This window comes from Malus sylvestris, chromosome 6, assembly GCF_916048215.2.
Source record: "Malus sylvestris chromosome 6, drMalSylv7.2, whole genome shotgun sequence".
In the NCBI taxonomy this organism is placed as follows: Eukaryota; Viridiplantae; Streptophyta; class Magnoliopsida; order Rosales; family Rosaceae; genus Malus; species Malus sylvestris.
The window spans coordinates 33,201,024-33,224,824 of record NC_062265.1 but is presented as its reverse complement, the minus strand read 5'-3'; the positions used below and the strand labels follow the sequence as shown (position 1 = coordinate 33,224,824).

At 36.1% G+C, this 23,801-nt stretch overlaps 4 protein-coding genes and 1 pseudogene across 7 annotated transcripts; 3 read left to right on the top strand and 2 right to left on the bottom strand.

Annotated features, from left to right (window-relative positions):
• Window positions 1-1,206: 1,206 nt before the first annotated feature.
• On the top strand, window positions 1,207-3,736 carry LOC126626966 (cysteine-rich receptor-like protein kinase 10; annotated as a pseudogene).
• Window positions 3,737-3,935: 199 nt separating this feature from the next.
• Window positions 3,936-6,168, top strand: LOC126626776 (uncharacterized). 2 transcript variants are annotated; one of them, XM_050296172.1, is made up of 10 exons: window positions 3,936-4,166; window positions 4,329-4,476; window positions 4,629-4,724; window positions 4,814-4,898; window positions 5,003-5,124; window positions 5,224-5,248; window positions 5,353-5,436; window positions 5,533-5,562; window positions 5,654-5,756; window positions 5,839-6,168. In XM_050296172.1, the coding sequence occupies exons 2-10, from the start codon at window positions 4,357-4,359 to the stop codon at window positions 5,909-5,911; spliced, it is 738 nt and encodes a 245-aa protein (XP_050152129.1). In that variant the 5' UTR covers window positions 3,936-4,166; window positions 4,329-4,356; the 3' UTR covers window positions 5,912-6,168. The 2 variants fall into 2 exon arrangements, with proteins under 2 accessions (XP_050152129.1, XP_050152130.1); XM_050296173.1 differs by lacking the exon at window positions 3,936-4,166 and having other exon boundaries at window positions 4,332-4,476; window positions 4,629-4,719; window positions 4,802-4,898.
• A 1,777-nt stretch (window positions 6,169-7,945) lies between these two features.
• LOC126626627 (uncharacterized) lies at window positions 7,946-10,750 on the top strand. The gene is made up of 10 exons (XM_050296005.1): window positions 7,946-8,348; window positions 8,805-8,900; window positions 9,202-9,286; window positions 9,431-9,552; window positions 9,720-9,744; window positions 9,831-9,914; window positions 10,007-10,036; window positions 10,130-10,232; window positions 10,334-10,398; window positions 10,499-10,750. Exons 1-9 carry the CDS (start codon window positions 8,256-8,258, stop codon window positions 10,395-10,397), a joined length of 702 nt encoding a protein of 233 aa, XP_050151962.1. The 5' UTR covers window positions 7,946-8,255; the 3' UTR covers window position 10,398; window positions 10,499-10,750.
• A 433-nt stretch (window positions 10,751-11,183) lies between these two features.
• On the bottom strand, window positions 11,184-13,301 carry LOC126626628 (40S ribosomal protein S7-like). 2 transcript variants are annotated; one of them, XM_050296007.1, is made up of 6 exons: window positions 13,164-13,301; window positions 12,563-12,648; window positions 12,404-12,477; window positions 12,201-12,324; window positions 11,601-11,783; window positions 11,184-11,492 (listed from the first exon to the last, which is right to left on the bottom strand). In XM_050296007.1, exons 2-6 carry the CDS (start codon window positions 12,635-12,637, stop codon window positions 11,373-11,375), a joined length of 576 nt encoding a protein of 191 aa, XP_050151964.1. In that variant the 5' UTR covers window positions 12,638-12,648; window positions 13,164-13,301; the 3' UTR covers window positions 11,184-11,372. The 2 variants fall into 2 exon arrangements, with proteins under 2 accessions (XP_050151964.1, XP_050151963.1); XM_050296006.1 differs by having other exon boundaries at window positions 12,563-12,652; window positions 13,164-13,300.
• A 5,536-nt stretch (window positions 13,302-18,837) lies between these two features.
• On the bottom strand, window positions 18,838-20,497 carry LOC126627483 (MYB-like transcription factor EOBII). 2 transcript variants are annotated; one of them, XM_050297046.1, is made up of 3 exons: window positions 20,104-20,497; window positions 19,861-19,990; window positions 18,838-19,642 (listed from the first exon to the last, which is right to left on the bottom strand). In XM_050297046.1, exons 1-3 carry the CDS (start codon window positions 20,264-20,266, stop codon window positions 19,051-19,053), a joined length of 885 nt encoding a protein of 294 aa, XP_050153003.1. In that variant the 5' UTR covers window positions 20,267-20,497; the 3' UTR covers window positions 18,838-19,050. The 2 variants fall into 2 exon arrangements, with proteins under 2 accessions (XP_050153003.1, XP_050153005.1); XM_050297048.1 differs by having other exon boundaries at window positions 20,110-20,495.
• Between the last annotated feature and the right edge of the window lie 3,304 nt (window positions 20,498-23,801).

Below are 23,801 nucleotides of genomic sequence, written 5' to 3'. Positions count from 1 at the left end.
AGATAGTCCGGTGCAACAAACGCACCCTTAGTTTTTAGAGGGACAAAAGAGAGATGGTGGCCGGCTAAACAAGAGAAAGAAGGGTTTGAGAAATTTCAAGCATAATTAAGTTTGGAGTTACCTTTGACGATTTCGTTACTTGGTTTCACTATTACAAAGATGACGAGGGTGGTGAAGGCTAATTCAAATGTTTGTTTATGTTGAATTTTAAGCATGCGTGACGCTCTCTTTTTTATATCTTAAAGTTCTGTCTCAAGTAAATTTTTTTTGAAATTTTTTTTTATCGAGTTCCGCAGCATCATCGTACTTCTTCTAGCTAAGACCTTGTATTTTACAAGTAGTTTGCGTTGGTATTTGTATGACATTTTGTTTTATATCCCCAGGCAGCTGTTTTTAATTAAAGGGACACTTTGAATGCGGTCCCTATCTATCAATATTCTTTGATTGAAACCTTGTTAGTTTTTAGTTTTTTATTGAGGTCCCTGATATTAATGTAATAATGTAAGTTACTATATTTTTTTAATTAAAAATTAAAAATTGAAAATTTTAATTGTTTATATTAATGAGATTTTAAATAAAACCCATAATTTATGGGATTAAAAATAATAAAATTTAAATTATTCTCTCTATTATATTGTGTGTGTGTATACATATATGTATGGGTACATTAACCAAAATTAACAAAAAAAAGTTATTGTACCAAAACATGGATACATTCTCAAATCAACGAAAAAGAATGTACCCATATAAGTTTAAACATGGATTAAAAAATTTGAATGGATTTTATATTAAAAAAGGGTACATTTTACATATAACAAATTGATATATTTGAGAATGGGTACATTTAAGATTAAAAAAATTGAAAAATTATATGAATGGGTACATTTAAGATTAAAAAATTGAGAATCTTTTTATATATAAAAAAAAACTAATAGGTACAAACTTAATTTAATTTAATTTTTTATTATTTTGGAAATGTTTGAATTGAAAATTAATTAGAAGTTTAATAGAGGTGTGAGTATTAAACCCTAAATTAATTACTAATTTTTATATTAAAAAATTATATAATAAACATGTAAATTCATTATCACATTAATGCTAAGGACTTGAATCAAAATTTGAAAACTAATAAGGTGTTAGTCAATGAACAATAAAAACTAGGGACCGGATACTAATTTTTCCTTAATTAAAACTAACAGCCAACAACTTCCTTAGCTCCAAATTTATGCGTTCATGGGACTTTGCTCCAGTTTCTGCGTCTGCCTGGAGAGGCTGAGAGCCGGCAGACCCGCCGCTGCAGCCGGCTCTGACGATGCCGAAGACGGAATTGACTCGTTCAACCTCTTCTTCGACCTCCAGGAGCTGCAAATTGCCACCGGTTTCTTCTCCGAGCTCAACAAACTCGGCCACGGAGGATTCGGCCCCGTTTACAAGGTACGTACGGACTCATAAATCGCTAGCTTGATCAGGGCCAATCCTGGAAGTATAAGTAAATCACGTGATCGGAAAGAATGATGTTTTTATTTCCCTTCAAATTTTCAGTTTGTATATTCTTCATTCTTTGAGGAACATTACTGTCTTTTCTTCAAATGGTAGATTGCTAAGTGTACGAGTGTTTTTTTTTTTCCAATACAAGCGATAGTCTATACTAAATTAATTTAACTACGGAATAGAAAATTCAAACTTTAGTGCCAAGGGTACCACACTGCTCGAGCGAGCTTTGCTAAACTCATGTTTGCTGTAATGTATAAGAGTTGAGAAGTAAAGTTTTGAGCCATTTTCCTTTTTCTGGTAGCTAAAGCTGTTAGTTTTTTTACAAGACAATATATATTCTAAACCACTCTAGGATAATTTACACATAGAGTTCCAATGGGTGAAGGATGGTCTAACCTACCCGTAGTTTAGATATAAGTGGAGTTTATATTAGATTAAATAGAATATCGTCCTAAAAAAAAGTTGTGATCTTTTAAATACCACTTATTTCTATTTTCTTCGGATTGTTGAGTATTTATCTTACTTGTATGGACTATGCAGGGCTTGATGCCAAATTGTCAAGAAATAGCTGTAAAGAAGCTTTCGTTAGATTCCGGGCAAGGAGCTACAGAATTCACCAACGAGGTGAAACTGTTACTGAGAGTTCAACACAAGAATTTGGTCACGTTATTGGGATGTTGTGTAGAAGGGCCTGAGAAGATGTTGGTTTACGAGTATCTCCCAAACAAAAGCCTCGATTACTTTCTTTTCGGTTTGTTGCTCTTCCCTACTTTGAATTTATATGTGTTCATCTCGGCATCAGAGTGAATTTGAATGGATTACTTCATTTGGTTAAACCCGAAACTTTCAGATAAACAGAAATCTGGAAGCTTGGATTGGACGACAAGGTTTCAGGTGATTAAGGGTGTGGCAAGAGGTCTTCTCTACCTTCATGAAGAGGCCCCGGAAAGAATCATTCATAGGGACATCAAAGCTAGTAATATATTACTAGATGAGAAGCTGAACCCGAAAATCTCGGATTTTGGCTTGGCAAGACTCTTTCCTGGGGAGGACACTCATATCAATACATTTCGGATTTCTGGCACTCAGTGAGTAGTCTCTTTTCTTCACTTCCTTTTCCCTTTATGCCACACAAAGTTTTTACCATTTCATCCCACTCGTCGAGAAGCAAAGAAAAACGGAATTGAGTGAATTCTTTTGTTGAATGCAGTGGTTATATGGCTCCTGAATATGCAATGCATGGATATTTATCGGTGAAGACGGATGTTTTCAGTTACGGAGTCTTGGTGTTAGAGATCATCAGTGGGAGAAAGAACCACGATGGGCAGCTTGAAAGAGAAAAAGGCCGACCTCTTGAGCTATGTATGTTATGTGGAAAGTTTTGTTGCAAATTATGCAAAGCACAAATCAAAATATGATCCCTCGATAGTGTGACTAAGTTACTAACTATACTTGGTACCTCTGCAAATTTAGGGAATACCGAAACTGATTCTTGTTATCGATAATGCATAGCGCAGCTTATCTAATAGGAATACCTCTTAACGAACTCTAACCTAAGTAATCATTACAGGTGTTATCGTCCAATGCTCACGCAGTTTTTTTTTTTTCTTTTTTCTTCTGTTGAAATATGTGCTCAGTCAATTCATATAACCCTCACTTTCCTTCGCTCTCTTCCTCAGACATGGATGCTGCATCAAGGAGGGAAAGCATTGGACTTGGTTGACCCAAACCTGGCCAGGTGCAATCCCGTCGAGGCAGCAATGTGCGTTCAGCTAGGAATTCTATGTTGTCAAGCAAGTGTTGCAGAAAGGCCGGACATGAAATCCATCTATCTCATGTTATCGAGCGATTCATTTACTTTGCCGAGGCCAGGTAAACCTGGATTCCAGGGCCGTAGAGGATGTTGGACAACCACCCCTACCTCCGCTTTTACCAACAATACTAATGCCAGTAGTCGCGGGAGCAGTTTTGGTGAGGAACATTCTAGAAATTGGATGTCTCATTCTTCTATCGACGAAGGTAGATGATTAATAATAACCTTCATTTGTAATTCAATTGTGTAGTAAGCTCCATTTTTGTGATGTAAAGTGATAGTGTACGAGAATCGGGTTCGGATTCTGTTGGGCTAGGTTACGTAAATTCTTGTGGGATTAAGTTTACTTGTACACCAAGTCACTTGACTAGTATATATTTGTACCTTGTGTTATCAATTGAAATCAATCCAATTGTATTTCTACATGAAGTAATTAATTTTAACCTTGAATGTAATTTGTTTAACTCTTTGATTATCCAAATGTCAAAAGATTTACTATTTTAAGGTGAAGGTGAAGCCTCAGTTTTAGGCAACAACACAAACCTGTGTTTTACACCAACCACGTACAAGAAAGAAAAACCTCAAACCTTATACAAATCAAAACAGACAGAAATCATGAATTACAGAGAACAACATTTTCAATTAACAAATCCCAGAAGCCCTGCGCTCCCTCGGTTCATCACCAGGTGGCCCTTGAAGGCCGTCTTTGTTCAGAATCGGAAGCACATAGGGCAGGGCTTGAAGAACCTTGACCTTCATAGCTCACCCTCTTTCCGGCTTGTGGGGAAACCAATCTGTCACGCTGTTAGCTTCGCTTCAAAGCTAATCTCGAATTCAACTGCGGAAATCCAACTTGCAGGTCCCACATTGTGTTACATTTACAAATTTCTTGAATAATTATATGAAGACGAGTTTTATCTGCAATTCAAATACTTCATGTATTTCCTGTCTAATTTTCTTGTATATTCATTATTCATATCGCTATGGGGCAACGCCAATGCCACATGAAAATTTCTTGCAGTATTTGGTTTCCAAAAAAAGGAGAAGAGATGGAGTTGAATTTGAATTTCATGAAATGGAGGCCAAATTGGCAACTCAGAAAATGCTGCAACCACGACCAAGTAATCTTCCTCATCTCCGTTGCTGTCTGCACTGTTGTTATACTTGTGGTAACCCCTCTTTCTCTCTCTCTCACGATCTTTAGCTCGTAGCAAAATTTTGGTACTTGGATATATCTAATTAATCAAATTTGTTTTAATTTTTAAACACGTAAAGAATCCGCTAATGTTTTTGTGTCAACTTGTTTCGTCAATTCTTGTAGCTGTGGAGGACAGTGCTGATGACACCTTTTAAGCTTATAACCGTGTTTCTTCACGAGGTGAGCCATGCAATCGCTTGTCTGCTTACATGTGGTAAGGTAGGAAATTCTTTCACACTTCTATCTAAATTTTTAATTAGAATGGTCGCGTTTAGTTTGAGACGGGTAATGATAAGATTTGTCTGCAGGTGGAAGGGATTAAAGTTCAGGCAGATGAAGGTGGAGTCACACAAACCCGCGGTGGCATATCCTGGATAATTTTGCCAGCCGGATGTAATTTCGTTCTATCCTTGACCATATTTTCTTTTCAATTAACATGCACATTGCACCTGATTTAATTGTTACATTTATCGTCTTTCAATTTTGTGGCACGCCAGATCTTGGTTCATCGTTTTGGGGGATGATATTGATTCTTGCATCTACGAAGCATCTCACTACACAAATCGCTGCTGGCTGTTTCATCGTTGCCCTAATTATTGTATTCTTTTTAGCTAAAAATGTAAGTCATAGCAAACCCATCTTTTACTTGATTTCTAAGGATGTAAAACTTGCTAACAAAAAACTTCTGTTGTGTTTGTACTTCTTGATATCGTATAAGTGGACGCTTCGAGGACTTTGCATAGGTATGGATTCCGTATTTCATCACAACATCGTCCTGTTACTACTAGCACACGATGCAATTTGACGTTTGGGGTTTTGTTTATGTTTTACGGTGTTGAACTACCAGGATTCATTGTTTTATTTGCTGCAATTTGGTATCTGCAAGAAGCAACGCCGGTTCATATGCTTAGGGAAGTGATTCTGTTCACCGGTAATTGCAACTCTGCTATTTTCGTTCAGCTATTGCTTAAGAAAGTAGCTTATATATGCTTCATTTCGTCTGACGCTTTATTTTATTTAATGATAGGTGTGATGAACAGCTTGTTTTCGGTGTATGGTAAGAAGCGATATTATTTGATCGTCATTTTAACTGCATGTTTTTGTACTCATAGATACCTTGTAACGTATACATGTAACGGTCAATGCAGATATATACGATGATCTTATATCGCGTAGAATTAATACGAGTGATGCTGAAAGATTTGCAGATGAGTGTCCCTGCTGTACTGGATGTGGATGGGGTGTCATTTGGTGAGCCTTTATGGTTTCTCCTCCGCTCTTTTCTTTTTATCCATTTTCGTTGTTTTCTAACTACGAAGAGCTTTACGCGTAGGGCGTTCATATCTTTCACATATCTCTGTGGATCTGTGTACCTTGCTCTTGTGATCTTGTCTCCACGTCTGTGACTGCATTGCAAATTGGCCTGACATGAACTCCGTTCGTCGCATCTTTCAAGCGATTCATTTGGCCGGACGAGGGAAACCTGGACGAAAACACCGCCGAGGAGGCTTCTGGGGGAGTAGTTTTGTTGAGGATTTTTCTAGATATTCGTTGTCTCGTATTCTTCCATTGATGAAGGTACATTACCTCCATTTCATGTGATACAAAAGCTATTTTTGTAATCTTAAATCTCATGGCAATACTATATAATTTGTTTAATTAATTCATAATATATACTTATAAAAATACAAATAAAAATGTTTAGGAGATGTGGGTTAATCTACTTGACTATCCTTAAGGACTGCCACTGAGTCGTCGTCGTAATGTTCCATTGACCGTGGTCAGTGTTGGGATAAATCATATATTGATGAGAGGAATGATCTTACATAGGCTTATAAGTTGATCTAGTTTTCATATTGTCAATTAATTATGGTGTTCGATGAGATCCAACGAAAGCCATCAAGAACCTCAACAAGAAGTTTTTTTTTTTTTTTTGTTGAATAAACGATATTATCTACACTAACGGGACGGGAAAGTGGGCTAAGCCTCACAATGAGGTAGCAATAATGTGGTTCAAATTCACTTTTGGCGAGAATCAAACCTAAAACCTCTCACTTACAAGTGAAAATGAATACTATTAGGCCATCTCCAACTGAATGACGACCAAAGGGCTCCCTTTAACCCTATAGTCCTGCAAGAAATTATATTTTAATGAACAGTGCTAGACCATATTTTATATCATCTCCAACCGAGGGCCCAAAGGGCTATAGGCCAAACACAATTTATTATTTTAATTAAATTAATATGGTTAGTTTAATTTGTTAATTAAATTAAACCACCATATTAAAATAAGGTTTCAGACGTATTTTGAGTATCACTTGTCGCCAACTGAATAAGCCTCCGGATTTCTTATCTTTATATAATCTCAATAATTTTTTGTATAGGATTTCAAGTGACACGTGCCGCTAACGTGAGTAACTCTCAAGATTTCTTATCTTTAAGTATTCTCAATAATTTTTTTGATATGATTTCAAGTGACACATAGCTAAAGTGAGTAACTCTCTAGATTTCTTATCATTGCAATCTTAATAATTTTTTGGATAGGATTTCGAGTGTCACATGTCAAGATGTAATTGGTTGTGCAAATTTTAGATAGGATTCTTATCTACGTGGCACTTCTTATTTTCAGCTTTCATTGTTGTAGGAATGTTGTTGGCATTTATAGGAAGAAAAAAAATTAGATTTTTTTTTAAATTCGTACAAAAAAAAAATCAAATTCCAACGGTGACCTAACAACAACATGATATTAGCTAGCCGTTGGCATTCAAATGAGCTGAGCTGGAGGGCTGGCAAAATGTCAAGCTTGACATTCTGGAGCTGGAGAGCTGGCAAAATGTCAAACTTGATATTTTGGCGCTGGAGGACTGCCCTAATTTGGGGGTTTGGGCCTGGTGGGGCCCTTTGGCCTAGCCCTTTATTAGAGACAGTTTTCGTGTCATTCTTAGCTATTTTTAGCCCTATGGCGCTTTGGCCGGGTCGGTTGGAGATGATCTTAGACCATAGTATTAAGTGGTAGTATTTCAACAAGAATTTGAAGTTTGTGAAAAATAATTGCATGTATAAGACCTCGTTTGGTATACATAAATAATTCATCAAAAACATAAAAGGAAATTTTTGTGTTTACATTTTACAATTTGCCACCTTTACATAGTTTTTTTTTTAACAAATGATATTATTTACATTAAGGGAAGAGAATGAGCTTAACCTTATAATGAATTAGTAATAATGTGATTTACACTCGCATTTAACAAAAATCAAACTTAAAAAAAAAAGTAAATTGATTGAAAAATAGTCTAGGTGGGAAATTGCCCCTCACATGATAGTTGGGGGAGGTAAAATTAATCAATCAAATTTTCAAGAACCAATACGTTGTATATTCCCAAATATTCCAAAAACAAAAAAGAAGAGCCTTTGTACTCCAAGATTTTTGGTTTTTTGGTAAAATTAACTCCAAGATTTTGAAATGGGTTGGATCTGGAAGTAGCGTGGAAAGAGTGCATCCGCCGAGACAAAAGTCATGGGATTTTTACTACTTTCCAGACATGTTTTAGTCTCCTGATTGGTCACCAAAAGATTCAAACTTTTTCAAAACTTCTTCTCATCTGTTTTGCCCCGTCTTCAAAATTTGTTCTGCATTCTCCTCACTCTCACTTCAAATAAAAAAAATTCAATCTTTATACTCTCTCTTTGATCGCGAAGAGAGAGAGAGAGGGGGACACCAACTTTCTCTCTCTAAATTTGGGGTCAGAGATGAGGCCTAATTGGGAACTCACAAACTGCTGCAACCACGAGCAAGTCGTCTTCCTCATCACCGTTGCTGTCTGCACTGTCATCATACTAGCTGTAAAACTCTCTCTCTCTCTCTCTAACTTACATTGGTTCTGGCCAGTGTTTTCCATGGCTTTTGATATATATTTGAGAAGTTGGAGTGTCGCTTTGATCTGGGTAAAGATTTGTTTTTCGACAAGTTGGAGAATTGGATCGATTCTTTGGTTCATAAAATTTGTTCTTCAGCTGTGGAATGAAGAGCAGTTTGATTCCCTGTTGATTTGTTTTCTGCTCTTAACAAATTTTGGGGCTTGGGATCTTTGCCAGTGCTTAATTTAAAGTTAAATTGGCCGAAATGGTCGTTTTTCAATTCCCAATTGCTGAAACGATCATTTGATTTCTACTTCGATATTTAATTTTGATCAGTTCAGCTGGGATTTGATTTCTGATCATTTTAGCTCATTTCCCAAATTAGTTTTAAGGAGAAATGTAATTATTCATGAATTGTGAATTGTTCTTCATTCCTTGTAGCTTTGGAGGACAGTGCTTCTGAGACCTTTCAAGCTTGTCACTGTGTTTCTTCACGAGGCGAGCCATGCTATTGCTTGTAAACTTACATGTGGTCATGTAAGATTCCCTCCTCTTCCATATTTTCATCGAAAATTTACGTTGATAAACTGGAACAGAATGCCTGCCTGCCCGCCTCTAGTTTTGTTGAATCAATAGTGTATTTGTTAGTGACTGATAATTCAGGTCAGGAGAAATGACACTTGCTTCCAGTAACAACGCTCTTTCGTATATGTTCTGTATGCACTTCGTTGTATTCTTTTAATGAAATGCCTTGCTGAGATGTCCTAATGAAAACGCGTAGAATGTCTTCGTAATTGGCTATCTTTAGAGGCAGGTAATGATACAGATTAGTTTGCAGGTGGAAGGGATTCAAGTTCATGCAGATGAGGGCGGAACCACACAAACTCGGGGTGGTGTATACTGGTTGATTTTGCCCGCTGGATGTAATTCCTTTTATCTTTGACCTCTTCTCCGTTGGGAACTGTTTTCAAATGCATGATATTTTGTACTTACCATTTGGACATTTCGGGTCAAATATGGTTTGTTTCTCAGTCTGATGCAATTGTTATCCGTCTCATTTTTACCAGATCTTGGTTCGTCCTTTTGGGGGATGATCTTGATTCTTGCATCTACAAATCTCCTTACCGCTCGAATAGCTGCTGGGTGTTTTATTGCTGCACTGCTGATTGTACTGTGCATAGCTAAAAATGTAAGTGCTAATAAACATGCTTTTGCTTGAAGCGTCAGGATATGTAACAGTTTAACATTGGATTTCATCGATACTGAATGCATAAGTTTGTCAAATAGACGACGTGTTTGCCTAACAATGGATTTCATCTTTATCCTGTTGTGTTTGTTCTGCTTGATGATGTGCAGTGGATGCTCCGAGGACTCTGTATAGGTATGTATTCTAGTTGCAGTGGCATATCTTCCCATGACTAGCAAAGGATGCAATATGACGTTTGTTTTTCATGTTTACACCGCCAGGATTCATTGTTTTTCTCGGCATAATTTGGGTTCTGCAAGAAACAACAACAGTTCGTGTGCTTCGGTACATTATTCTATTTATTGGTAATTGAATCTCTTCTAGTTCCTTTCGATTTGTTATCTTCCAAAACTACGGGAATAACTAATCGCTGCCGGTTCTATTTTGTCTAATGCAGGTGTAATGAACAGCTTGTTTTCAGTCTATGGTATGAGGAAGAAACAAAATATTTGATCCTCAAGTTAACCCGTCTATTGTTGCATTCGTCAACTCCGTTTAATGTTTAATTGTAACAATGCAGATATCTATGACGATCTTATATCCCGTAGAGTTCGTTCAAGTGACGCCGAGAAATTTGCAGAAGAGTGTCCGTGCTGCACTGGTTGTGGATGGGGTGTCATCTGGTGAGCTCCTTATCGTTAATAAGAATTCCGCCCGAGCGCAAGGCATACTCTTGTGCCCTACTTCAGCTGTTTTTTCTAACTCCGAAGAGCTTTCTTTGTAGGGGGTTTATATCTTTCGGGTTTCTTTGCGGAGCCATGTACCTTGGTCTTGTGATTTTGTCTTGAGGCAAGTTTTTGCTTCGAAAAGTTGTTATTCTTATTGCCTATTTGCTTAATCACGAGAAATACTTACATAGAACAGGTTCACCCTCGCTGCATTTGTGCAGGTTACCAAATCCGGTAAAAGTATTTGGTTGGTGCGAAGTTCCGACACCATGATGTCCGTGGCCGGCAATGGTCCGTGGCTGCCATCGCCCACGAGTGCTATCTAATACCGTCAAGCAGATTTTTACGTCATTCTTAGCTTCTACAGATTCATTCTTTGAAACGCTTTGAATCTCACAGAGACGATTTATCCCAATGAATTTTGTTTGCTAAAAGTCTATTAACCAAGTATCTGTTTGGAACTTTCTAAATAAGGATCTCACTTATCATTTATTTAACAAACACATAATCAAACATCGACAACATATTGATTAAATATCAACGATGTAGTAATCAATATCAAATTCCCGGACTCAATGATATTGATCACGAAGTAGGAAAAGGATCCTCGGGATCTTGAAGATCTTGTGATCGTTCATCGTATATCATGCGAAAAAAAATTATTTAAAATTTAAAATTAAATATAAATAATACCTAACGAAAACTGACCTCACATGATAAACAGTCATGATCACAGAATCTCCGACATCCTTTTCCCACGAAGTGAAGGAATATCAAGGACTAGTTGAAAACTAATCGTTTCAGCGACCAAATTAAGAAAATACTAATTATGCAAAATGGTAAATAGTTTGTTACGAAACAAATTGATGTCGAAAACAATGCATGAAATTTGAAAGGTCGAAACACTTGATTGAAAATCCTTCGATTCAAACAGAATAAAAATCCGACATTAAACCATATCACATCAACAAAAATACGAGCTAGTAATGTAGAGAACAAAATCCTTCAAGGGCTATCCTAAAACCATGTCCTCAACATCAAAATTTTAAATCGTCTGCCTGCTCAACTGCAGTTCTTAAGGTAAACCAAATAATTCTATGCTTCGGTGATTGGGTACTCGAACACGACATCCTTTCCCGAAAGCTTTCGGTAAACAGCAGAGAAGCTCTCCAGCTTGTATTCAGTGTTGTTACGTTCCTTGGGGTCCAAGAACACCTGCCCAAAATTAGGATAAATGAGACTTAACTATTCTAGTTTTTCTATTAGAATGTCTATACTCCATCCAAGTGAATTTACTATTTCATCCAAGTCCTGATAGTTTACCTTCATTATCTTGGATCCATCAAGACGGTATCTTATGCGCTTTCCAGTAATCTCAGCAGGCAACACAACATCCTCCAACATTGCCTCGTGCACAGCAGTTAGTGTACGAGTGCGGGGGCGTTGAGCAGCTGACCCTTTCTTTGGAGGCCTCACAATCCTACGTGTGGCAATCAGGATCACATCCTACCAAATGAAAAACCAGAAGGCCACTATGAGGTTACCAAACAAAAAAATATTCTGCAAGTAGATATAGATATGCATATAAGAATCACTTATTTATAGGTAAATAATGTAATACAACAACAACAACAACAACAACAAAGCCTTTTCCCACTAAGTGGGGTCGGCTAAGGTAAATAATGTAATAAGACAACTAAATTTCGGAACTAGGTCACCCACTAGAGAGACAAGATACCAAGATGAAAAGCTAGCTGAGCAGATAAAAAAAAGAGTAACAAAGAGATAAATTGTTCCAAACTGTTAGGTGCAAAAGGTAATGCCTAGAAACGAGGATGCTACATAACCACAATGATAGACTAGTCTCAATTATTTATAGGTTCACATACAATACAGAACCGAACATCGTAAAATACTAATCACCTTTCCACTGAACTTCTTCTCGAGCTCCCTCACAAGGCGAACGTGAATCTTGCGGTACGCCTTCCTAAGCCTATAGGGCACATGGATAACAACTGCCTTCTTGCTTCCAGACACATCAACTTGACTGCGGCAGAAAAAAAGAATGCAACTCATACAATAGGCAACAGTTTATAATACACACAAATTCTGTAAACAATGCTTACATTGCTGAATTAATATAGAGATCCTTCAGGTCACTCTTCAGCTCCTGATTTGTGTTTTCCAAATCAAACACTGCCTGCACAGATAAGAACGCGTGATCAAAACCCAAAACTACAACAACAAAGTAACTAAAAATCACAGTAAACAGCTGCATCACTTACTTGAGCAACTGACTCTTCAAATTCAGTCGGCTCGGCATTGTTATCCTTGGAAATCTTCTTCCTTGAAGTATACATCTTGGCAAAAACTGACTACACAATACAGGCATAAGCCACACAATCAAAATTTCCGGCATACAAAGACACCAAAAAACTGATGAACTTTGGAAATTCGGCACGAAAACAAGAATTATAATGCGACCCATCATACACCATTTGAGTTCTATAAATCAGATAAAATTTAAAACAAACATGGAATAAAGGGTTGGGATCATATTTTTGAACAAAACTCAAAACCCACATTACAAAATACAAATCTTTCTGCATTCGAACAAATCACAATCCAAAAGAAGGAAAAAATGGAGAAAATAAGCAAATGGGTCGCTAAGTTTTGCAATAATTGATGCTTGGAAACAACGAAAACATCTTCAAACCCTTTCGATTTCATGTGAAATACAAGCAGCATAAGAAATCTAAGATGCATAGACTTACTACAGCTAAAAGTCTCAAACTTTCTCACACTAAGCAATCAGTCGAGCAGTGAATCGAACATAAGAGAACGAATTGAGGAAGATAAAATGGGGATTAGAGATTTAGGGTTTACCTCAAGGAGAATCGAGAGCCGGAGCGACTTTTGCTTTTGAGTGACAGAAAACCCTACAGCTCTGGCTTCGGCGGGTACAGAGAAACCCTAAGGATGGCGAATAAAAAAGCTTTAACGAGATAGAACGGACGTTTGGATGATGAATCGTATAAATGAACGGTTATGAATAGCCCTGGAGTACTGTATAGTAAAATATTGGGCTGAAAGCCCAACATCCAAACGACAAACTTAACCCAACGGGCTTTTACAAAAGGCCCTCAGAACTATCATTTTGTATTGAGGCCCTAAACTTAAATATTTCTAATTCTCCCCCAACCAGTATCGTTTGGTACGCAGACGGGACATAACTGAGGTTTCATGCTACGTTTGGTGTATGCTCAGGCCGGGATGGAACGACGGATTAAATGACAATCATACCCATCCACTCTGACGAGTTCGACCTTACCTGAGTCACCGCCAAAGAGTTCAACGTCATCTCTTACATCTTCCACCTAATCCTCACCGTCCCATCCGTCGAGCGATGGCGTTGGCCACATCCTGCGAGTGGGTGGTCCTGAGGTTTTTGCGGCCGAGGGCAACGGTCTCGTCATGGGACTAGCAGGGAGGAAGGAGGCGGCGAGAGGAAGGTGGGGTTGGATTCATATGGGTTTACTAGGATTGGCTTAGCCTAGGTTGTTGGGTTTGTGGTGGAGATGGAGGAGGCTACAGGAGAAAGGGACGGTAAAAGAGAGGGAGGCTACAGGAGAGAGAGGTAGATAGTGAAATTAATGAAAAAGATGAGGGTTATTATTGTCCAAAAAGTTATAATTTTGTGTTCCATGGGCTGGAACAAGGAAGAAAATATCGGTAATATCGGAAATATCGGTAGTCCGAAAACACAGAAATATCAATGGAAATATCGAGATAATATCGATATCGATAAAAATTACATGGAAACCATGAAAATTGTAAGAAAAACTTGGAAATTTTTAATGAAACTTTGCAGGATGTTTATTTAGTCAATTATCTATTAGTTTATCACAAAAAATTGGAAGGAAATGCATTGCATGATGGATTTAACTGATTTAAGTTGATTATATAGTGAGCTGGCAAACATTGTGAGTGTATAAAATATGTAGTAATTAATGAAAGAAGTTTAAACACACCATAATCATTTATATATAATGAATTAGTACAATATTTTACACTTTATACATTGCATGGTAAGATACATGAGTGACTTATTCTTATAACGGGTACATATCAATTTTTTTATAAAAATTAATGGGTACAAACTTATTCTTATTTTATTTTTTATATATTTGAAATGTTTGAATTGAAAATTAATTAGAAGTTTAATAAGAATGTGAGTATTAAAACTCTAAATCAATTACTAATTTTTGTTATGAAAGTTATGTAACTTACATGTAATTCATTAATGCTAGGGACTTTGATCAAAATATAAAAACTGATAAGATCTTAGTCAATGAACATTAGAAACTAGGGATTGGATACTAATTTTTCTTTATTTTTTTTAAATAATAATAATTTGGTTAATCACATTTTACATCATCTAGTTTCGAGAAAAAAGAAAACTGTTTGGTCAATTTCGAAAGCCATATCAAAATTTTGAGTGATATTTTTATCCAACGTGTTAATACAAAATCATATAGACATAGTACATGATTATGTTTTGGTAATCAAAGACGCCACAAGTGTACCGTGAAAAATCGTCAATGAATATATGTCATAATAACGGAATCTAGAAACAGATAAATTTGAATAACTTCATATATCAGAATAAACTAATTGCAATATGAGAGATGTTCAAACCTGCACCCATTGAAACCATTTACATGATCAGAACCCATGTATTATTTAAGGATGATTTGTGATCTAAGCAGCATCATTGGTTATGTGGTGTTGGCTCCAGAGTTTAAGAGCCAAGTTGTAGGTGGCGGAGGAGCAGCAGTACGGGGAGCATATGAACTGGCAGCATAAGCAGTGAAACATGATGATGGAACACATCCCTCATAGGCAGTGGCGGATCCAGGAATCTTACCCCAAGGGGTCGCAGTGTAAAAGTTCAAATAAAAATTTAGGTTGTTTGTTGTGGAGACCCAATCTGAATTGTGTGTTCTGGTCGATCTTGGATAATTCCCTTAGAATTAATGGAATTAAATTGTCCCAATTATGGTGTTTTTGTTTTTTTTGGTGTTAGATTTGTTTAATTATTGGGTTTTTGGAATTTTAACTAAACTCACGTTATAGATCATGCCATGATGATAACAAAAGGACTAGTAGATTTGTGTATGCGATGAGTTTTAGTGAAAATTATACCATTGCAGTGAGGAGAAATCTTCTTGGGTGTGGCCTCTCTGTGGCCCCAATGAGTGTCTGCCACCTATTAAATTCATAAAAACAAAATTAAGAAAAGTTAAGATATTTAATAGATGTCAGACATTCATTGGAGCCATAGAGAGGTCACATCCATTTTGGGTGCAGAAGATTTGATCTCTTGCAGTGAGTGGTTTTTCGGACTTTGGTTTTCGCACTACAAGGATTAAAAACTACCATGTCCAATTAAATTATGAGTTTAATAAAGGTTAAAGTGAAAGTTTAATTAAAATAAATTATCCCTTAAAACCCCCTATTCTCCGCAATTAGTTCTAGATTTTACACATCAATGGCTTTCTTTATCATTTTTTCTTAATGGGTTATCGATTCCTGTTTTCAGCTTTCCCAGCTCGAGTTCTTCTCTCTCAGAACCCAGCTTTCCCAGCTTGCCCGTCTGTTTTGAAAAAAAAGAAGCGCGCGAGCTGCTTCTTCTTCCTCTTCCTGCCGAGTCTTCTTCTTCCTCTTCCTGACGACCCCGACGACCCCAGCTCCAAGAGGTCGCATATGGGAGCTTCAAGGTTGTTTCCATGGTTTCCAAGGGGTCGTTCGACCCCGACGACCCCACTGTGGATCCGCCCCTGCTCATAGGACATGTTCAGGCGATTGAAGCAGTCAATCGCTGTGTGACCAAAACGCCGGCAGATTTGGCATTGAATCTTCCCTCCAGTAAAGCAATCAAAAGGAGAGAAATGAGGCAGTCCAACATGTGCAGCACCGAGAAACCTAGAACAAAATTATAAGCTCTAGAAGTAGAACCGGAAGAACGCAAGCTAGACGAGGAACCACCACTAGAACAAAATTAGAGTTGTTGATGTTGTCCCACATCGCCCAAGGCATAAAGAGAAGCTGGTGGAGGGATTATAAAATGGACCACTGTTGTCCCACATCGCCCAAGTCATAAAGAAGAAGCTGGTGGAGGGATTATAAAATGGACCATCAGCCCAAACTTAAAAGCATACCAGAAAATAATTACCCTTAGCGATAATATTGTAATATTTACAATATTATCGATAATATTGCGATATATGGACGATAATTAAGGGTTAAGTGTGAAAATATCGGTATCTAAAAAAAACGACAATATCGGCGATATTTCGCCGATAATATCGATATTTTGTTCCTTGGGCTGGAACAAGTCGTTCGAGGGGGAGGGTGGCACAAAAAATTGACTAAAATCCGTTCCATGGGACAGCGCGTCCCAGGCAAATTGGCGCACCAAACGTGGGACGAGCGCATCCCGTCTCACTGCGTTCCGTCACATCTCACGTACCAAACGGTATCTTAGTGTTCTCACAATTTTTGTTCATCACTTACAATGCACATGATCAAGTTTTAGGGACATATAAGGAAAATTATTTGGTACTTGATCTGCATCAAATTCAAATATTGTTGTTTTTTATGTCGTCGTAAAAGGTTTATATTGTACAAATTGCACAAAAACAACGCTTAATTTGACAAAAGAAAAAATGCTGAACGTAAAAGTCGGACGCACATTTGAACTGGTGAGGAGAAGAGTCAACATAAGTTTTGGGAGTTCTTTTCTGACTAACTTTCCGGTTGGTAATCATGGAAATTGTCATGCCTAGTAGTCCTTTTCCATTTTGTTGAAATAAAAAAAAAAAGATTCTACTAATAAACCAATTACACTATCTATACTTTAATGAATAAGAAGACTTGTCATAGTTTTGTGTTAGAAGGGATCTTTTCTGGATCCCTTCCATCCAATCCTCCTCATTAAACAATTTGGGCTCTTGAAATTTGATCCAACGGCTAAAAACACGGGTCCACTCTAAAAGTTATAATAATTTTAGTCGTTTGATCAAATTTTAAGGGTCCCGATTGTTTAATGAGAAGGATTAGGTAGAACTTAGAAAAGATCCAGAAATGATCCCTTTCCGTTTTGTATTAGCTATAATCAATGGTGAGAGGGAAAGACCAAATATTAGCATGTTTGATGTGCTATAATATGTGGAAGTATTTCAAATCAATCATGCACTGACATTTGTTTTTAATTATTCGGTATCATTATTACGGACTACCATCACTATGTCATCTCAAGTGTAGGGAAGTTCCCTTCCCTTTTAAGATAGGTTGCAACTTTTTTTTTTTTCTCAGTTGCATTAATTTTCTAGTGCTTCATGGTTGGTGGAGTCTCTTTGAGCCACTTGACTGGCTAGTCTTAAATCAAAGCATTGCTGCAAGAAGAAGATATTGCTTCCTCAAATTGACTAATTTAGTCACGATTTCTCCACCGTCCCATTAATTGGTCGAGGAAGAAAATTTGAAGCCTGGCTACGTTTACATTTATAAAACCATGTAGGTTTTTTTTAAGGAAGAGTGCGATATGTTATTTATTGATAAAATGACATTATAAAAATATATTATGAAGTACTCGGCTTCAAAAGGGTATTTGCAAACTAGATCTAGACATATTACAATAAACATCACTTATCACAAAGTAATGGGTAGACTTGAAGCACTTGTTCGAGAACATTAGGAACCACAAAATTTACATAGATCAACAAAACCATTAAACTTCGTGTTACACGGAGATCATATGAGAACAAAATCTCAAATCATATTATTGAGACATAGAGTACGATGCCCATAGGTGGATCACCACCTATTCACCACCATGATCCCAGAATACAAGTGAAATAGATCCAGTAAATCAAACAGCTTCATCCTTAACACTTGGATCCAAAAGAGGTTGCACACCAAAACGAAAAGGAAAATCAAGCAACTCTTTTGTAGAGAGCAATCAAACAAGCACGCACTCCTAAAGAAAGAAATCAAACCAAACTCCAAGACCATTCTTGGAAATTATTAAACATAACTAAAATAAAAAGATAAAATTGTGTCACCGCTTTATAATCTCCGGGCATCGAAAAGCCATATCGCCGCATCGACTAAACCTAAATTGGCGTTATGGCTAAACTGAGCCCGATGCAATTTGATATCTTCCCTAACTTCAACCTAATATTGAGGGTGATACCTGGACCCAAAGTCTTGTGTTAATTGTGTTTGTGGGCCAAAATGTGAGGGCTATCACGACGACTACAGCATTTTAGGGCAAAAATTCAACACCAAATAAAGTAAACAGGAATTGAGATGAAAGAGACCAAGAATGATTTCAAGAAGATTGCTGTAGGCAGATATATTTTATTTTTTCAAGAATGAATTCAACACCAAACCCAACGCCAAAGACAGGGGCCAGAGGCAGATATATTTTATTTTATTTTTATTCAAGAACCAAGTAGGTTGAAGCTGTAAAAATATATGAAACTGCACCCGAAGACAAAGTGAACTCGGAGCCTTAGTGCTCGTCTCATAACCATACCATTTTCAGTACTAACAGTATTTGCATTAAAAAAAATTCATATCAACAACTTGCACAATTTTGTGTGTTGGGTAGAAAATTAGCTGCTTAACACTTGATGAAATGATCTATAAACTAATTTGTATGAGTCACAACTTCCTATTTTGCCACATTTCATCCATGTTCCACATGCTACATGAAAAAATCACTGTCAAACCAGTTGTTTTCTGCCACGTAGCAATCGCCGGCGGAATTTCCAGGGAAATTTGGTGCTGAGTCTGCTGACACAGATTCCTGCAGATTGAAGGATTCCATGTCGTAGCCATTGTTGTCACCACAATAGAAAGGAGGGCATTCCGGAAATTGCGCAGTCTTCGACATGTCCATTGGTTCTGAGGGGAAAATGAACGAACTTCTGCAGTAATCTGCCTCTGTGTTTTGCTTTCCGACATCCAAATTGTACATGGTTCCACTCATATTAATTTCTTCCTGCACAAGGATTTGTGGTGGCGGGGATATTGTTGCCGTAAAATGTTGGAAAGTGTTGTTTTCGAGAGGCTGAGAAATCGTATGATTTTGGTTTAACACAGCTGAAGAAATCGAGGTTTCTCGTCCTATCTTCTGCTTCAACCTAGGCATCCAATAGCACCTTATCATATTTTGAAACTCCCTGCTTTTCGTGTCGATGTTGAGATGCCGGGCTTGTTTGTGTACCCTTGTTCTCCAATAGTTCTTGATTTCATTGTCTGTTCTTCCCGGTAAATACCGTGCGATTTTCGACCACCTGCGATCACAAAAGGAAATATAACTCTTTTTCTATAATTTAAGACCTAAAGGCACCACACTATAAATGCTAAGTTTTAATAAACTCTGCATGAAAAAGGCTTCTTTAAGATGTAAAGAAACTGAATGCCCCTCTGCGTTTGTTTATATTAGATTAGAACATCGCTCGAATTAAAAGCGGCAATGAATTTGGGGTGTTGAATGACGTAGCTAACTCACCTATTGCCCATTTTTGAGTGGAGGTCAAGAATCAAGAGCTGTTCTTCAGGACTAAGATTGCCTCGCTTAACGTCGGGTTTCAGATAATTCAACCATCTCAATCTGCAACTTTTGCCAGTTCTCCTTAATCCTGTATAATTAACCAACAAATTAAGAAATATAATTAACCAAAAAAGAAGGCAAAAAAAAAAGACCATAAAATACTCGTAGCCATAGTCACCAGCATGCAAATTGGTTACGTACGGTTACCTGAACGTTTGGCAAGCAAGTTCCACTGGCCTTCGCCATGGCGCTCTATGTACTGAATAAGAAGACTGTCTTCTTCAAGAATCCATTGCCCTCTCCTAAGCTCACTATCGTCTTCGCCGGAATAATTGCTGCTTAGGGTTTTAGTATTAGTGGACATACCAGCTCTTATTCATAGAAACAAGGGCAAGCTTTTGAGGAGTTAAACAAAGCCAGACTAGAAACACACACACACACACACACACACACACACATATATAAGTATATATAGTAAACCAAAACCCCTTTTCTCCTTGAGAATTTCTAGGGGCAAAGCCAGAAACTTCAAAGAAGAAGACTAGTAGAGTTGCAGATTCTACATGCAGGTAGCTTCCATTGAACTTCCATTAGTTTAATTATGGTTTATGTAGGAAAAGAAAAAGAGAAGCAAAACGACAATCACCAATGGAAGTAAAAATTGGCGGGAGTACCAACCAGTAAGATTAATTTTATTGAATATAAATTCTACTATAATAAAATTATACAAACATATATGATATATAATCACATAAAACAAAATTATAAAAATGTAATGACCTGAGGGAATTTTGCAGATAGAGGCTTGCGGATTTGCAATGTTCTTGAAACAAAATTTTGTCCTTACTCAATGTTTGTAACTCTATGTACAAATGTTCTCTACCATGATTCAACTAGCTATAAACAAAGTTTAAGGTATATAGGCATTCTAATGCTTTTTTCAGAACATATGTAACTATTTGATCAAGCAGACCATATAACTGTTTTGAATTAATCAAAAAATTAAAAAATAAATGAATCTCTGAATTAAAAACTTAACTAAGTCATTAAGGCTTTTCTTTGATTAATTAAATTTATACATTAAGCATAAACTACGCGGGTCTCCTCACATGCACTTAATTCATTTTAATATGGATGTTAATTTAAAACTTATAAACCACTACAAGTTTTCTCCCACCATGAATGTGGGACTTGAAGAAATTATAACTCGAACATTGTTCTACAACACTAACAGTAAACACTAAACTTAAAGTCCTAGTCAATGTAAACATGTTCAATTGTAAATCATTTCGTAAATATTAATTAATTTTTCACAATAACTTCCGTCGAATCAAAAAAATAACTATGTCAAGATAGTATTTCCAATTGTTTTTAATTATCTGTTTTTTTTAACTATAATAATTCCCGCTCTAAAAGTGTCATCATCCAATACCTTTGAGACAAATAAACAAGAAGTGATTTCCATACATTTATTTTGTCTGCCGATACACCGGTAGTTATTTATGGATAATTACTTGGTTTTAATGTGACAAAAAATGTACTTGGTTTTCAAGTGGTAATTCCCATCCCTTCGTCTGATTGATGGATTTAGACATGTTAGACTTTTTTTCGTAAGACTACAAATGGATTTGTGCTTATTATTAAAGGCAAATAAAACAGAATGTTGCTATCTTATCTTAGTCGCCCCTTGATTAGTATACATAACTGTGTAGGCAGTGGACTTGGATTCTCTGCCCTCCAATTTCTGTGCCCTCCTCGTGCCCTTCTGTTTTTGTGGTCACGGTTAAACCACGTAAATATTTTATATTACTATTTCTTTTTGTTTTATTATTTTTATAAAAAAATAATATAAAATATTGACATAACTTAACCGTGATCACACAAAACAGGAGGACACGGAAAGGACACCTAAATAGGAGGGCAGACAATCCAAGTCTGTAGGCAGTGGCGGCCCTAGGGAACGAAAGTCGCATCGTAATACAGGACTTTAGATTTGAGCGGCTTCAAAAATTTTGTCAGCTAAAATTTATATGTGATAATGCTATAGATTAAAAAAATTGCTTTGATTAGCATTTCAAAATGTCATTGTACATTCTTTGTAAGTGTAAATTTTTTTAATCGAAATATAAAAATTGAGAGTGTATAATAAGATACTTGAAATGTCAATAATAAAATTAAAAACAAATCTTATTATATAATAATACTATATATTCAAGTGAAACTTTAAAGTTGAAGTTTTTGAAGTTTTTTTTTTATTGTTTGATTGTTTAAAATTGAACTGTTTTTTATTATTTAGTGAACGTTATGTTTGTAGCTCTTTGTACTTATTATTTAATAATAGTTGTGAACTTATAATTAATTAGTCCTAAAATTTGTTTTGATTTAAGTTATTTCAAAAAGAGCCCTGTTGTGTAGGCATCGGAAAAGATAAACCAACACGCTTCTTTTGGTAGTAATTAAGATAAATATAACACCACTACATCATAAACAATATTTAAATTAAATTCAATGAATTTCAAAACAAAAACAAGAACGTGAGGTACTGCTCTCTGCGCGCAATGCTGTCAGCAAAAATAATATGAAATATTTGTATGTACGCAATGCATGAATCAGATTTATAGTAAATAATAAATTAAGGGAAAATTAGTATCCGGTCTTTAGTTTCTAATGTTCATTAATTAAAATCCTATTAGTTTTTATATTTTGATCAAAGTCTCTATCATACATGCAAGTTACATAATTTTTATAATAAAAATTAGTAATTGATTTAGAGTTTTAATACTTACACCCTTATTAAACTCCTAATTAATTTTCAATTCAAACATTTTCAAAATATAAAAAAATAAAATTAGAATAAGTTTGTACCCATTAAATTTTTATAAAAAATTGATATGTACCCATTCTTAAATATACCAATTTGTTATATGAAAAATGTACCCTTTTTTCATATAAAATTCATTCAATCTTCTCTCTAATCCATTTTTAAACTTATATGGGTACATTTTGAGAATGTGTCTATGTCAAGTTAAATAGAAGAAATTTAATAATGTTAAGCCTAATATCTTCTTTCTTTTTTTGTGTTTTTTGTAAATGTACCCATGTTTTGGTACAATAAGTTTTTGGTTAGTTTTTTTATGAACGTACCCATGTGTGTGTGTATATATACACACAAAATTTATTGGAGAGTATAATTTGTCCTTGATATTTTTTATCCCATAAATTATGGATTTTATTTTAAATCTCATTAATATAAATAACTACAAATTTTATTTTTAAAATAAAAATATAATAACCTACATAGAAATACATCATTACATTAATGTCAAGAACTTCGATAAAAAAAACTAAAAACAACAAAGATTTTAGTCAAAGAACATTAGTAACCGCATCCAAAATATCCCTTAAATCAATTAACGTGATTACTCATTGAATTAAGCAGTCCACGATTCCATGCACAAAGATATCATATATGAGAGGGATACAGCTAAGGTGGATGCACTTTGAGGTCAAGGTGGCCTCACGACTATTAGGAGTCCATCAAATAGACATGTGAAAGTCTTTCGATTCGAATGTTTAGTATGTGTCCCTGTTGTAGCCATCAAGTACTTGATGTAATGTATGCTAAGCATATAGTGGTAGCAATAGGCAAGTTGTGTCAAGATCATTTGACAAATTCTCTCGATCGCACTCATCAGATTTCTTCAGCATATGTTGATATTTGTTGACATGTATGCAACATGGTTCGATTGACGACAACAAGCCCATCAAGTATTCCACTAAAAGTCCCAGTGAATAAGCTAAATTTTTTTAGCGTGCTTAATGTCCTATTCTTATCTAAAAACTTAAACCTTTGACACTGAAGTCTCTCAATGTTCAAATCTTGGATCTACCACTGAATA